At 36.2% G+C, this 17321-nt stretch overlaps 1 protein-coding gene across 50 annotated transcripts in view; it reads right to left on the bottom strand.

Annotated features, from left to right (window-relative positions):
* Positions 1 to 17321, bottom strand: part of ABI2 (abl interactor 2) — a 67710-nt gene that overhangs the window by 18812 nt on the left and 31577 nt on the right. For 9 of the 50 annotated variants that reach the window (XM_080933099.1, XM_080933101.1, XM_080933109.1 and 6 more), the window contains 4 exons: positions 14653 to 14750; positions 10624 to 10748; positions 8996 to 9178; positions 4913 to 5071 (listed from right to left, as the gene is read on the bottom strand). In XM_080933099.1, the coding sequence (XP_080789225.1) occupies positions 4913 to 5071; positions 8996 to 9178; positions 10624 to 10748; positions 14653 to 14750 (565 nt within the window). Of the gene's footprint in view, positions 1 to 4912; positions 5072 to 8995; positions 9179 to 10623; positions 10749 to 11364; positions 11512 to 14652; positions 14751 to 17321 lie in introns of all 50 variants that reach the window. The other 41 variants (XM_080933141.1, XM_080933093.1, XM_080933102.1 and 38 more) reach the window with 9 other exon arrangements.

The following is a 17321-nucleotide window of genomic DNA, read 5'->3' as shown; positions in this document are numbered from 1 at the left end:
CAAAACTTTAAAAACTAAAAAGCTGTAGTTCTTAGATGTCCACAGATAAGCAGTATCATTTAGAAAAAAAGCTACTTCTGAATTCAATGAAGAACATTATGTTTAATTATGACATATTAAATTTAGCTGGTGGTATTTTATATTTCAGGAAGAAAAATAACTTATGCAATTTATTTCAAACTATATTTCTTTAAAATAAATATCCACTTAGAACAAGAAAGACTTGTAGAATAATTTGAGTAATTAGTAATAGGAAGCTGTGTAATGATACAACTGGGTTACCAAAAAACTGTTAACCTTGTCATCTCAGAACATTCTTTTTAATTACATCATTTTGATGATACTTTTTCAATACAAAGTCACCAGAAGGTGTTATGCTCCCCCCCCAAAAAAAAACAAAAAACCTAGCTGATTATGACTTACAGTCTAAAAATATACTTTGCATTTAATAGTTAGTACTGAGAATCTATTTGTTTTACCAGGTCAAATGGGAACATACTCAAGATTTTTACCTATGGGTTGTTTGGTGTGGTTTGCCCCCCCCCCCAGCATCTCTCTAAAACAGCATTAAAACACAGCTTCTTGCCACTGCTCCTTCTTTACTAAGCCACACCAGCCTCTAGTCTGCGGTCTAACCTCCTGCCTTTAGAGACAAGGGTGCGGCGTCAGCCATACTAACATTGCCTTTTTACTGGCTTTTCTGTACATCCCTGGAAGGGAAAGAGTTTAAACACTTTAAGATCATATAGCCTCTAGTTTAAGAAACATTGAGTTACTGTAAGTTAACTGCTACAAACAGCTTCATACTCAAAAATCGTGATTAATATCTTGTTAACTAGGTTTGTTATATGTGTATAAATGTTATGTAAAACCCATATGTAGATATATATATGCACTCTTTAATAACAAGATGCTTTATATTCTCTTTTTTACTTCTTTTTCTCGTTTTTTAATTAGATAACTCTGTATTTACATTTGAGATGTTATACCTTTACCCCGCCCTGCTCCTGCCCCCCCTCCCCCAGCATTTGCCTTCACAAAGGTGCACTCCCTCCTAATCTCCCTCTCCACCCCACTGCCTTGGCATTCTCCTACACTGGGATAACCTGCCCTCCCTGGACGAAAAAGCCTCTTCTCACACTGATGCCAGACATTGCTATCTTCAGCTACATATGCAACTGGATCAAAATGTCTCACGATGTGTGCACAAAGGTTGGTATTTTAGTCCATGGGAGTTTTGGAGGGTTTGGTTGATTGATGATAATGTTCTTCCCATGAGGTTGCAACCCCTTTCAGCTCCTTCAGTCCTTTCTTTAGCACCCTCATTGGGGTCCCCGAGTTCAGTCCGATGGTTACCTGCAAGCATGCTCAGCTGTATCTATGACTCTAACATTGTCCCTGAGGAGGCATCTCTACCTGGTTCCTGCCAGTAAGTACTTCTTAGATGCTTTATATTCTTAAAGAAGACTTAACTAATAACTATAACTCTCTTCACTGTTGGCAAATAAATTTAAGTATCAGTTTCGTTGGTTTTATAAACTGAGAACCAAAAGAGTTTCAGTTGTGTTCTAATAAAGGTTTCTTTCAGTGACTTGCTTCTGAAACGATCTCATTAGAACTCAACTACCTTCTAGTTTGAACTTGACACTGTCATTCTATGTTTTAATCTGTTAGACTGCTCTTTATCAGACTCAAAGCAAACTACATTAGTGGGAATGCTGTCAGACTTATACCCTACAGAACCCTATTGCCACATCAAACTTCACTCTTCAGAAGCATGCATCCATGGTAAAGCTCTGACTGCAAAATACGGACTCACACAAGCATCATGTTCACAAAATAGTTCACTAAGCATAAGATCTCACCAAAGAGTTGTCAAAAAAAAAAAAAAAAAAAAAAAAGACATGCTTGGGTTTGAGGTACAGGAAAAAGATAGAACACATCTGCCTAGCAGACTCAAGGATCATGGTTCAAATACCAAAGACGACTTCTCCCTAAAGCACTCTAATTAACAGAGCTGTAATTGTCTTCTTTAAAGCTGCCAAATTCTAAGAGAAGAAAGGCAGAATTTAGAATACAGAAAAGACAAAGTCACAACTGGGCTACTTCTCATAATCCCAAGAATTCCAACTCACCTTAGTTCCTTGAGTGTGTAAAATACTTAGATTAAAATCCCTCCCTAATGATTTAATTTTACTTTAAAATATATTTGGCATATATGACTCTGATTTATTACAAAAGCATTATCAAAATAGGAAACATTTAGGGCATTAGAGGTACAAGTCAACAGTAAAGCACTTGCCTAACACAAAGCCCTAGACTCAATCCTTAGTACTTCAAAAATTAAATACATGAAACAAATGTTTAAACAGCTGTCAAAATTTATTTATAGAAGTCTCATAGAAGTATTGAGTATATACACATAAAATATTCCTTCCATATTATTCCTAAGCACCTTGCACATCTATATCAAAGCTGTAACGGTGACAACCTCATTATGGACCTAACGTATTTATCCAAACCATTAAATAAAGTAAGAAAAGGACTATATGCAGTACTTTCCAGATACCCGAGAGAGCTAGCCCATCTTTCAGGAAACTATTAAGTAAGCTGTAGCCAATAAACTAAAACTGAAGGACAAAATAAACAATGCGTGAGATCTCACTGGCGAACCATGAGATCATGCACCCAACTCAGGAAGAGTGAGGCAGGAGAATAATGTGAAACCACAAATTCAAAATCTGTCTAAATAAGACATCATATTTTTTAAAGTGGGGAAGAATAATTTCAGAAAAAAAAAACACTTGTGCAGTTTGGAAAACACAACTAGAAGCAGAGTATGTGATATGTTCTGGCAATATTTAAGATGAAAATGAATTTTAAGAAAAACAGACTAAAACACTTAGCATGAAAAAACAAATATATTTCGACCAGGCATTTAGGTTGTTGTACACCACATTCTGCACTGACTAAACTTTAAACACAGCATTCAATATATGAGAGGAGCCCAGGACAGCGAAGAAACTTGGAAAAAGACAGAAGGGTTTTATTTGATATTCAACAATATTTTTGAACAATTTTCTCAGAACACTGCATAAGGACTAACAAGGACTCCACCACTAGTATGTCTTATATTGTAATAAAGTCTTCCCTTCCTCCTCTTTCCCCTCTACCAAAACCAGAGAAGGCCTAGCAGGTGGGAACAAAAATCTTTTTAATTTGAAGGTGGGCAGGACATGACAATAGAAAAAGCATGAAATACAGAATCAAAAACTATCACACTCCTTCAATCCCAGCACAGAGGCAAGAGCAGCAGAGCTCTGAGTTCAAGGCCAGCATGGTCTGCAGAGCTACATCTAGGGTTCTACACAGAGAACCCTATCTTGAAAAACAAGCAAGCAAACAAAAAACCTTGACCTTGGTTTCATATGCTGCAATATATGTGTGTGTGTGTGTGTGTGTGTGTGTGTGTGTGTGTGTGTGTGTGTGTGTGTGTGTGTGTGTGTGTATGTATATGTTTATATATATGAGACTGAGCAACCATCAATTTTGGGACTAAGAGAGCATTCAGCAATTAAGTTCACAACTGCTCTTCCTGAGGACCCAGATTAATCAATTCCCAGCACACACAACTATCTGTACCTCTAGTTTTAGGAGATAGAGCTTCCTTTTCTGGCTTTTGTGGGCATTAGGTATATACATATGGTACAGAAACATACATACTTGCAAGCAAAACACCTACATACACATAAAATAAATAATTTTAAAACTATCACCAATCTTATTTTCTATATGTGAATCAAATGAGATAACATAAAAAGAAAGCCTTTTTTTTTTTCTTTTTGCAAGGTTCTAAAGAGCATAATTAAGGCTTTACTAACAGGTAGTAGCCACAGTATAAATTTTCCACTCCATAAATTCAATGATTGTGAGACATAGAATGATTTGTCCCTTAAGTCAGAGGAGCTCACACAGGCTTAACTACCTCTTCACAAAAATTAAAGACTAAACAGTAAGTTAACATAATACATTCATGTAGTCAGGATGTCTAAAGTTTCTTTTGCATTCTCCAGGGAATGAACAAAATACTATTACATGTAGCATTAAATGTGCAAGGTTAGCTGTTCTGTAATATATGATTCAACTCTTTATCTCAACTGTTATATTTGAAGTGATTTCTAAAACCCATCACAGTGTTTAATGTAATAACTGTGTCAAGACAGTTTGACTACCTAATGCAAAACACCTTTCTGTGCACCCAACTTATGTGACTCATAGAGCAGCGATGGCTCATTAAACAGAAGGAAATACTATTCTTACATGTGCTCCCCTTGAGTCAGCCAGGCTCTCATTCTGCAGCCTAGACTGCTGGCTCTCCTAGCCTCTGCCCCATGAATACTGAGATTAGAAATGAACATGTGGATATCTAGCTTAGTACCAGCTGGGTGTTTTGTTGGTTTGGTTTGGTTCTCCAAAACAGGGTTTCTCTGTATAGCTGGTCATCCTAGAACTCATTCTATAGATCAGGCTGGCCTCAAATTCAAAGATACACCTGTCTCTGCCTCCCAAATGCTGGAGGTCAAAAATGTGTGCCAGCACTGCCCCAATTCAGTATTAGTTTTTCAAAGCAAATGACTAGGCACACTAAAAACTATTCCATTGGGGAAAAGGGGGATAAGCTCTTTAGCTTTACATATAAATCACAGATTGACTTTTAAAGTAAAAACACAGTATCATTAAAACTCAGTACTCATTCATTCTTCTGTCCATTCAAAAACAGTCTAAACTACCAAATGTGTAGAGGAGAAACGCCTATTGTATGGGTTAATTATGTGTAACCAAAGTGCTTTGTTTGTTTTTTTATGGTGTAATATAAAAGAAATTAAAAGAAACAGCAAAAGAGAACTCTAACCTGGATTCTGGTTATAAAAAGGACCTCCATTCATCTGATTCTGCAGACTTGTTTGCGAAGTTATGGAAGGAGGGCGTCTGTAGGGCAGTGAGCCCCCTATTGTGGGTGGTGTGTGGCGAGTGGCAGGCCTATTCATGCTGTAGAACTGAACGGGATGACCTGGGAAATGGACAGAGCACAAACGCATCATTAAAAGACACTTTCCTCAGATAATAAATACTTTATGTACATCATTCACTTTCTAATAACAGTATTAAAAATCACAGTATCCAACTTAATGTAAAATGATAGTGCTACTCTGCTGACACTGTATTAAAGCACAAAGTAGAAAAAGCAAAATAAAACTTTTGGAGAAGTGGCATCTAAATCAAAAACTAACATTTTTACTTTCTTTTAATCATTGACTTATTTTAAAAGCACAATTAATTAAAATGTACACTGCAGGTATAGACAGAATGTGTGTGTCCCAATGCCAAGTCTCCAGTAGAGCTATCCTCAACTCTGGGGTCACACATCAGATAACCTGTGTATCATACACTATCTATACTATATTTCTATCATACACTATCTACATTATATTTCTATTATATACCATCTACATTATATTTCTATCATACACTATCTACATTATATTTCTATCATACACTATCTACATTATATTTCTATCATATACTATCTACATTATATATATTTCTATCATACACTATCTATACTATATTTCTATCATACACTATCTGCATTATATTTCTATCATACACTATCTGCATTATATTTCTATCATACACCATCTACATTATATTTCTATCATATACTATCTACATTATATTTCTATTATACACCATCTACATTATATTTCTATCATACACTATCTATACTATATTTCTATCATACACTATCTACATTATATTTCTATCATACACTATATATACTATATTTCTATCATACACTATCTACATTATATTTCTATCATATACTATCTACATTATATTTATATCATACACTATCTACATTATATATATTTCTATCATACACTATCTATACTATATTTCTATCATACACTATCTACATTATATTTCTATTATACACCATCTACATTATATTTCTATCATATACTATCTACATTATATTGCTTTTTATTCTTTTCTTTTTTGGTTTTGTGAGATATGGTTTCTCTGTATGTTCTCTTGCTTTTTTTGGAACTTATTCTATAGACCAGGCTGGCCTCAAACTCAGAGATCCACCTGCCTCTGCGCACCCCAATCCCCAAGTGTGGGGATTAAAGGCATGCACCACCACTGCCCAGCTACATTACAACTCGTAGCAGTTTTTAAATTACAGTTATGAAGTAGCAATGAGGTAGTATTATAGTTGGGATCACCAGAGCCTGAAGAACTGTATTAAGGTCGCAGCATTATGAAAGATGAGAAGCACCGCCCTGGTGTACCAGTGTTAAAGAACAACAGCTGTAAACAGTGATTAGGTCATGAGGGTTCTGTTCTCATTAATAAAATGATGCCATTATCAAAAGTGGATTTTTTCCTTTTCTATCCTATGTACACAGTCTCTCACCAGATAAGGAGCCTACATATTCTGCCTCCAGAACTAATATAGCCAGAGTGATATAATTTGTAAATAATCTAGTCCACAATATTGTTATAGAACACAAAAAAGATTAAGCCCCCCCTCCAAAAAAATAATTGCTTAAAGCAGCCACTAAACATTGGAGACTAAATGAAGAATCAAATTCTGGGAAAGAAAAAAAAAAAGCAAAGAAAAATGTTTGACATAGTCATACTCTAAAATATGTGGTGATAAGTTTAAAAAGGAAACAGAATTTCAACAGAACACTTGATGCTTTAATGCCAGGCCAACCCCATCTTTATACAATTCAATATACCCATTCTCTTACAGCTAGATTATGTCTTAAAATTAGCTTATAAAAATGAATCAAAAATTATCATCACCTCAGAAACCCATCCATGTTTATCACTCATTTGAACCTATTTTACTTCTTCAAAATTATTTCCTGCTAACACCCACTGGAAACATTCTTTCCCAATCCATCCAGTTTCCTAATAGAATTCAAGCCCAACTCCGACTTTACTTTATCCTCACTCGGTGCCCACTCAGCCAGGGCCTCCATAATAGAGTATTAGAATGCCATGAAAGAATACCAGCAAGCAACATGGGAGGAAGGGAATGAAAGAAAGTCAGGGAAGAGGAGGAGATGCTGTGCCATGAGGGGAAGAGGAGGAAAAGGTAAAGAGGAAATAACAAGACAATAGGGAGGACAGCATTGCCTAGGACCTTTGAGAAAGATACTCAATTGTGAATTTTATAAAGTTGGGTCCACTCTAAGTTCTCATCTACCTTAAGTCTCTCATGTACAGCCAAGTACCTATTATTATACCATCATTTAATTGCTAAAATTAACTCTTCGTCAGGGGTCACTGATTATTTCTGTGTCTGTAGCATTAGTAAGATTTCTCTATTTAACTAGCTGGACTAGTGTAACAGAGTTGTCTATCTCAACCAAATGACTACCCGTATTTTCACGCATCCAATACAGAAAAAGTCTTCATAAGGATTATTATAGAAGCTATCTCAATAGAACACTATCCAAAATCCAATTTGGACAAAGACATCTTTTAAAACATGTTCTATTAGTAGCCAGGTAGTAAGTGGTACTTTTAATCTCAATAATTGGGAGTTAAGAGGCAGATGGGTCTCTGTGAGTTTGAGGCCAGGCTGATGTACAGAGTAAGTTCCAGGACAGCCAGGGCTACACAGAAAAACCCTATCTCAAAAAAAAAAAAAATAAAAATAAAAAAAATAAAAAAGGACTCATTTACTAACCAGTATTATATTAACAGTTAAATATATTTTCCTATCCCAGCAAAATGTTATTTGAAGTTGAAGTCTTTTCCAAAAGAATGGATTACATTTATTTATAAGGAGAGCACATTCATACCAGAGAGAGAGAGAAGCTCAATTTATAAAAGCTGGTTCTCTCTACACCATATGGGTGCCAAGGATCCAAACTCTGGTTATCTAGCTAGGTAACAAGCCTTTGGCCTGCTGAGTCATCTCCTTAGCAATATGTTAAGATCTTAAATATCAGTCAACTTAAATAATCTTGAAGTCCTTTGAAAGTATAATTTATGAGTTTATTGTAAACACAGAGGTTTGTAATTTGCTATATAAAAAAATACTGCATTAAAATATATCTTCTGGGGGCTGGAGAGATGGCTCAGCAGTTAAGAGCAGTGACTGCTCTACCAGAGGTCCTGAGTTCATTCCCAGCTAACACAGGGTGGCTCACAACCATCTGTTATAGATCCCATCCGATAGTCTCTTCTGGTGTGTCTGAAGACAGTTACATGTACTCATAAACATAAAATAAATAAATCTTTATTTTTTTAATTGTCACAGGTTTTTATTAATGACTTAACCTATAATAATAGTGCTGGGGTGTGTGTGCGGCACAGGTATTAGATGCAGATACATATGCATGTGAATAGTTGAGCATGCAGAGGCCAGTGGTCAACCTTTGATGTTGGTCCACAGGAGCCACCAACCTTTTAAGTTTAAACAATATCTCTCACTAGGACCTGGCACTTAACTTTGGACTAGGCTGACTAGTCAGCATCCCCAAGAACCCACCTGCCTTCAGCTCCCCAGCACTGGAATCACAGACAGACACCTGGCTATTTGTGTGTGTGTACTGGGGATAGAACTCAAGTTCTCATGCTTGCATAGCAAGTTCTTTACCAGCTGAGCTCTCTTCAGCCTCCTATAATAGTTCTAATGTTTAGTTTTACAACACTATACAGAAGTTGACTCCATACTAAGTTCAGAAATACTTAACAGAATAAATTAAAGTAATACACTGTTTCTTTATTAGACAAATGTACCAGATTTCATCCCATTTTTCTCAGTAAATTCTTTGTTCACATGCCACTTTCTGATTATATTTATCTTCATTAAAAAAAAAAGTATAAAGTAAAGCCACATCAACAAATATGAAGCTGGAGTTTCAGGAATGTCCAGATGATTAGATCTGTCTGCCATGCCAATACTCACCTGTGGGGGGGTTAGAAGAAATAACAGGGGGAGTTGGAGAAGTGAAGCCATCAGCAAGGGTCTGTGCACCCCCAGCAGCAGCGTCTGGGGCAGTGGAAGAGGGAACAGTAGCAGGAACAAGAGGGGTGGGGACAGATGCAGAAGTAGCAGGAAGGGGAGGAGTGCCAGCAGAGCCAGCAGGGGCTGATGGGAAAGAGGAGTAAGAGGCAGCATTAATAAGGCAGTCACATTAGCATTAGAAGAAGCACTGGAATATTAAGAGAATTCAGTGCTTAACTCTAGGCAAAAGAATCAAGCACTGAAAAAAGAATGGTTAAGGTCATTAGGTGAGCAACAAATAATTCAAGATGCTCAGGATAGTACAGAAAAATGTTAATTGGTTTAAAACAAGCCTTTCTTTTTACCTGAAAGTTACTAACTTAGAAGAAAACTTTCTGTATATTGTTATTTTTATTATGAAATGTTCTAAGTATATAAAGCTATAGTAAAGCAATAATATTCTTTTAGAATTACAACAGACATATTCCAAACAGTAGATTATCAGTTTAAAAAACAAACCAAACTTGCATACCACGTCATGTGACTTTTGTAAGAAGGTACTATTTGTATTATAATTAAATATGTTATTTTGATTTTGGAGACAGGAATTCTTACTGTTCTCCTGGCTTAGCCTACACGTTAGGGTTACAGGCACATGCCACAATCTATTATGTAATATTCTGTCTTGCTGGGTTTAGGGTTTGGTTTGGTTTTTGATTTTTGGAGAAAGGGTGTCTCTGGAGTTTGGCTGTCTTGGGCCTGCCTCGGGTAAAGGGTGTACCAACACACACAGCTTATCCTGTTGGGTGTTATTTTAATTAAAGTTTTTTACATGTGTGTAAGCCTGAAAGAGTTTATGTCTGCATGCAGTGTGCAAGAGTACATAGACATCCAGAGGCCAGAAGAGGGTGTTGGGATCTTCTGGAGCTGAAGTCACAGGCAGCTGTGAGCCACCCAGTCTGGGTACAGAAACCAAGCCTGGATCTTCTACCAGAGCAGGAAGGGCTCTGAATCCATCAGCTGCTCTCTCAATGTCTTTATGTTCCTGTTTTTAAAAACTAAATTCAAACTCTGTCTTCAAACCAAACAACTATATCTTTCTGTTTCAGGAAATGGAAGAAGTCGTTTTTCAGAAACTGCCAGATTTTAATGCTCTTCTAAATTTACATTTCCCATCCTTTATTATCAAAATGATTTCAAACCATGTCTTCACCATTTCCAAGAAAATGTAGTTATAATACAAACTAAATAAGTAGCTCATACAGTGATGAACATGAAACCTCAAAGCACCAACTAAACCATCACCGAGGACATAAAACAAAGTAGCAAAGCAGAAAGATGGCAAAGCCCTTACAATCACCTGGGTATGTACAGACTTCTCACAAACTTATGAAGTACTATGGAAGTCTTCTTTAAATTTTTCATTAAGAAGAAAACCCATCTTTAGGAGACTCTGGATTTAACAGCCAGCAAAACACACACACACACACACACACACACACACACACAAGAAAACTCACTAAATTCAGTAACAAATTCAAATTCAAATTCACAAAATAGAACCAAACCAATGACCACTAATGCTTTACCTGGAAAGACACTGGGAGGAGATGGAGTAGGAACAGCGATGGGAACCCCCACACTTCCACTTCCGCTGTTCTCCCGACTGCTGCTCCTACTGCTGGGGTGGCTTCCTCCACTGCTCCCACTGCTGCTGAAAAAGGAAGAGCCACCAAAGCATGAGTACAGGGGCACAGTCTCAGGGCTCCCACGCATTTCTGAAACGAACATAGCCACAAAAAATGTGATTCAAAAGGCTTCCATTTCAAATATGAATTCCTTAATATGTAAGGAGAAACTCTGAGTTCAGTAAACTTGTTTTGATACCTATTTATAAAGTCTATCTTATAAAAATATTTAAGTAAATTCCCTATAAATATAAGGGCTTAATACCTATCTAGAGAAGCTTTTAGCAAATTTTACTAAATTATTTTATTTTGGTTTGTAATGGCATGGTGATATACTAACATTTTATTATGCATAGTTTTTCATCTGTAAATTTCCACCAAAAATAACTTGCAATTTCTATTCCTGGTTAGTAACGGTTTTTAGGTTAACTTAAGTTTATCTCTGGGATGTCTTTTTCACCTTCCTGGCTGTTCAAAGTTGTATGAGAACATGAGGAGAGAGAGGAAGAATCAGATGAGGTTTGGGAGAGTAGAGTGAGAAAAAGAACTTAGTGCTTGGAAAATGAGAGAGGTTAACTGAAGTCATCTGAAGAGATCATGGTACTCTGACCATCGTGGTTTGCGCTGAGGTAGAGAAAATACCTGTAAGTTCGATTTCTTTGATTCACAGAAGCTGTCCTCACAGGGCTCTGCTGCGAGGGAGCCATATTACGGGTTGGGCTAGGTACGTAATCATTTGGTACCACTGGAGGACGCACTGGCTCCAGTGTTCGATAGGGGGAGTGCCGCCTACAAAAAGAAGAGCGTATGTATTGTGTGATTAATCAAGTTTCGGCACGGTAACTTCAGAGTTGCCAGTGAAATACAGTTTGTAAGCAGAAAGAGGAAATGTGGTTTAACCCAGCTATCAATTTGTCTGTCCTTCAGTATAACTCTTCTACCAATAGAGAGAGTTCTGGGGAATATGTAGTGTAATTTTCAGTCTTCAGCCTCATCCCTATGCTAATGTAATTTTGTTCATTTATTTGCAGAAAACAAAAGTTTTCCATTGTTTAGGCCAATGTTTTCTGAACTCTTTTTTTAGAAGAATTGAATTATTTTAGGGTCATGTCAATCTCCCAAGTGCTCTGAATGAATGCACTGATTATCTTCTTCTCCTCTCTCTCCCTAACCATAGATATTTAAAAATACACACAACAAATCTACATTTTTGGAGTCACAAACTCCATATGATGACCAGTACCAGTCATAACTCATTCCCCTTTTTATACACTAAACACATAGAAGAAATTAAATATATATTAGTATTTAAAGTGCACTATTTAATTTCAGTTCTTCTTTTTTACAACCTTCTCCCTCAACTTTACCTTAACCTCTTTCCTCCTCAGAGTTCAACATTGATGAGAAACTTTAAGACTACCTAAGTCCTTCTTAGTTACAAAACCCAAAGCAGATGTTATTAAAAACTTCTTCCCCTTTTCCAGAAACTCCTTTCAAAGGAAGCAAAGGGAAGCAAAAGGAAAACAACAGGCCTTCTGATGCTTGGCTTCCAGGAGCTGTTAGCATTCATTCAGTTGTTAAGTGAACAAATCCTTCAAGACAATAACAACTTGCAGAAAGATTACAACTTTAAAAGAATCTGGCATCCCAAGGCATGGAATGTAAAAGGCTTTCTTCCCTAGTGAGGATGCTACTCAATTGGCTCAGGTGTTTCTCAGGAATTCACTCCAAGAGGTTCCAGCATTACTTTCCTTGGCCACTCAAGTTAATAGTTGCAACGGAGATTTTTTTTTTCCCTCTGAGACAGGGTTTCTCTGTGTAGCCTTGGCTGTCCTGGAACTCACTCTGTAGACCAGGCTAGCCTCAAACTCAGAGTTCCAACTCCTCCTGAGAGATGGGACCAAAGATGTGCACTACCACCACTCAGCACATAATATTGCTTTCAAACTTCCCTCAAGTATTGTTCAATAAACAAAATAATTAACAACTCAAAATAAATATGGGACATTATATCTACTATTATGTCAAAAGGAAAGGGAGAAAGGCCAGGGCTTTGAACTGGGAAAAAAATTGTTTTTTAAGTAGTCAAGCATCAGCTGGGTGGTGGTGGTGTAGCCTTGAGTCCTAGCACTTGGGAGGCAGAGGCAGGTGGCTCACTGTGAGTTTGAGGCCAGCCTGTTCTACAAAGAGACCTCCAGGACAGTCAGGGCTGTTACACAGAGAAATCCTGTCTCAAAAAAACAAAAACAACCGTATCTGAAATTAGAATGCACATATAAAAACAAATTACAAAAAAATTAATTAATTTAAATTAAATAAGTTATAATACATTATATATGACATAATACATGATATGTTGGTATATGTATATATGATACCTATATCAGGAAATTAATTTCTAAACTCTACTTTTTGACAATGTTTTCTGCACACTAGAATGTTCCATTTTAACTTCACTACCTGAGAGCTATACAAAAAACAGTGATACAAGGCTAAAGAAGTAAAACAAACAAAACCAACAGGAAGACGAGGAGAAATAATACTGTAAGAAAGACTAGCACAGCCCAGGACCATGAAATGGACAACTGGAGTTTAGCACTCTGCTCTCCAAGGAGCAGCTGAACACCTGCTAGTACCCAAGAGAATGCACTACTGGCACATGGGTGCACACATCCAAAACCTGAGTGCAGAAGCTATAATTGTAGCAGACATCGACAGCAATCTTACAGGTCTTAACGTAAACCTAAGGCGCCCACTGGTCGGGACACAGAGGAAAACAATGTCAATGCACCTCTGCAGCGGCCACACTCTCCAGACACTTTCTACACTCTGAAGTCTAAGTCTTGGTGTTCTGCTACCTTTCCTGTCTAAGAACAAAACCATCATTTCAGATAAACTCAATTATCTAAACTGCCTAAACTGAACTACAGGCACAAACTGGGCGGGTTCCACAATCTGAGGGAGAGAAGAGTTCAAGGCCAATACAGACTACATTATATAGTGACATCCTGGCCTAACAACAAATATAATACATTCATTAATTAAAACCGTCCTATTCCTAGCTGCATTTCTATGTCATGCTTCCCACTGGTCGAATTCTTTCTTTCCAACACTATCCCATCAACTCGCCTCTGTTGGCCAATTTTATTGGAAGGAGTGTTTTTTGTTTGTTTTGGGTTTTCTTCTTGTGATTTCTTGTCTTTCTTTTGTCTTTCTTTCCTTTTCTTTTCTTTTCTTTTTTTTTTTTTTTTTGAGAAAATAAAACAAAAACAATGGTTCTGAAAGCATCTTGTCTGATACATTTCTGAAAATCCATTTTGTAGTACAATGACCCTGTAAAGTTGATAGAAAACAAAATACCACCCCCTTCACAGATAAAAAAAACTGAATGTTCACAGGCTGACGAGAAGACCATAGAACATACAGCAGAGCTAAACCAGAATTCAGCCAACTGGCTTCTAGATTACACTGCGCCCACCTGAGCCCCAACCACAACCATAAAGCTAGGACATAGTGCAAGAAAAATGTAAACTTCCCTTCTATCAATATTTAATCCAAAAGCCCAAATCAAAACTCAAAATCATCATAACAAGTTACTAAGAATATTATAATCCACATAGCCTCTTGTTAAAGACAGCCTGGTAAGTTCAACTGTAATATAAACAGATCGTTAAAATTTTTAAGAAAACATTAGACTTCACTTTATAATTAACCATAAATTTAGGCTAGGATTTTGTCTTGATGTAAAATTCACTACAAGAATATTTCTAAACAACCACTTTTAAAGCACAAAGATATGCTAATCAGAAAAAAAAGTTACACATCACCAAGAAAATATTCTCTCTACAATTTACATAGAGGCTGTTGTGTTTTTAATGCAGAGTATTTTTTCCATTATTTTTCTATGATTTCTTAATACTATATACTCACCCAAGTGTCCCCTTCCCTGACAGAGGGGGACTTGGGGGCTTCTGAGTTGGAGGTGTTGTACGTGGCAGTCCACCCATCTTCATATTCTGGGTACTCACCTAAAAAAATGTTGAAAACAAACACAGCTTAACTTTTATGCAGTGAAATTAAGTGGCTTTTGGAAAATAAAGAGGGGAAGGTTTAAATAAGAAAAAAAATTGAGGCCATGCAATTTGTATGCAATTCCTACTCTACTATTCTGTAGTTGTACTCAAAGGACTCTTCCTAATAGGATTTTTCAAATTATTTTAAACTTGAATGTGAAGAATTTATTTGCCATTAGGCCATCACACCAACAGATCACTGGTTAGACTCTGGCATTACATTCAGCTACAGTTACATAGTATAACTGCAAAAACTTTAGTGATAACAAAAAAACTCAATTAGAAACAATAAGCCTTTAATCAATTCTTTGGGAGATTGTTTTCTTTTCTTTAGATAACAAGTATATCATAAACAAAACAAATTTCCAACTAAAGATATGTGATTCTGCACATGCTCAGTTATAACTGAAAAATATAAAATACAGGTAAGTTGTATAATATACAAAGACAAGTTCAGCTCTTTCAACTTTTGAATCCCTCTCATAATTCAGATGTAACGCTCTCCTTATGAGGAAATCACCTACCTGAAAGCTCCTAGAAGTTCAAGGCATTTTCCTAAGTATCTGAATCACAATGTTAGGGCTGAGATAACCCATCACTGAGAACACAAAAACCACTGTCATTGTGTGACTTCTAGGGGGAATTAACAGACTCAAGCCCAAACTGAAGGCTAGTTGAGGCATTAAACAGTGTAATATAGTCTAAGTCAGAGATGGACCATGACTGCATTCATAAATCTATTCCCAAATGAAATTTCAAATACAGAAAAGATGGGCAATCTGGGCCTAATTATGTCATTTAAGGAGAATGTACTTGTAGAGAAACCCCTAAAATTCCAGCTATAAGATCAGTAAGAAATATAGTGCGGGCTGGAGAGATGGCTCAGTGGTTAAGAAAACTGCTCTTCCAGAGGTCCTGAGTTCAATTCCCAGCAACCACATGGTGGTTCATAACCATCTATAATGAGATTTGATGCCCTCTTCTGGTATGTCTACATAAAATATATATATATATATATATATATATATATATATACACACACACACACACATATATATATATATATATACTTAAGAAAGAAAGAAAGAAAGATAGTGCAATGTGACTTCACAGTATTTGAGAACAGGTTAAAACACTTGTCACATGGTAGACTTACATGTGCTCTCTTTTTAAGTCCCTATTATTTTGCATTGCCATCTTCACAGCACATTTACAGAAAGAATCTCAAATTTCTCATACTACCTTCAGAATTAAAATGTTATACTTATAACATGAAAGAGTAAGATATACCACTTAAGTTGGAACAAATTTACAATTTTAATATATATATTAATATACATATATATGGCTACGAAGCCTTAGCTAGCCTGAAATTAACTATACATAAATCAGTCTGGCCTTGAACTCACAGAGATCAGCCTGTCTCTGCCTCCCAGGTGTGAGATTAAAGACTACACCACCACACCTGGCCAACTTTAAAACAGAAATTCTGTAAGACCTCTTCATTATGTCACATAGGACTAAAGCAGTCAACGCTGACTTCAGTGGGTTTTTTTAAGTTCTAAAATAATAATTGTTAATTACCCGAATAGGCAAGAAATAATGTATCAAGCAATAAATTCTTCAAATGAATAGCCCAGTGAACAAGTTGTGTGTGATGTTAAAATAATCTTTAATGACAAGTGGTACCTTTGAAATGTTATTATTTTTAAAGTAAAGCATTTGTGTGTAATCCTTTTGCTGTTGCTTTTAAAAAGTAAATACAAATTATCAAGTAAGAAATAAATTATCCTTGCTATCTCCCTCTTAATAAACAGAGGGTATGAATTTTATCTTTAAAATGTCAGAAGACACTTTTAAAAGAAATCAATTCACATTTAAAAAAATTTTGTAAGTAACAAATAACCACCATAGCTTTTAAAAACAGCATTATCTTGATTTAATGATACCACAGATTTGAGTAGCAACCAAAGTCCTTTAAGCTCAACCTTAAACAACACAAAACTCAAAGTTGCTGTAAGTGATGGGGAGAAATGAACCAAACACTAAACTACAGTTCAATCTGCTAGGAACAGGAAGGAGAGGAGCAAGAATAGAAAAGGAATAAAAGAAATTTTATTCTATACATGGAATAGCTAAGATACTTCAAAATAACTTTCCGATCATAATTTATTTTCAATTTCAATTTGTATAGTGCTTTTATTTAAATTGCAGTACCTTCTTAAAGCCAAAAAAGCTCAAAGAAAAAAAAAACGATAAAGAGGTCTATAAAAGGAATATATATAGTGTGTGTATATACATATATATACACATGTGCATATGTGTGTGTGTGTATGTGTGTATATATATATATATATATGTCATGCTTAAAAGGAAGACCCATTTCTACAAGATTATTACATTTTTTAAAAAGTAGCAGTGTGGAAAGGAATTGTTGGGGAAGGTGTGTGGCCTCTCTAGAAAATGTAAACAATAGCAACAACAAACTGAAGAGGAGGCCCCACCCCATCTGGCCTGATGAACTGA

This window comes from Micromys minutus (genome assembly GCF_963924665.1).
Source record: "Micromys minutus genome assembly, chromosome: 19".
Lineage (NCBI taxonomy): Eukaryota > Metazoa > Chordata > Mammalia > Rodentia > Muridae > Micromys > Micromys minutus.
Note: the sequence above shows the minus strand (reverse complement) of the source record. Positions and strands in the feature narration are given on the sequence as shown.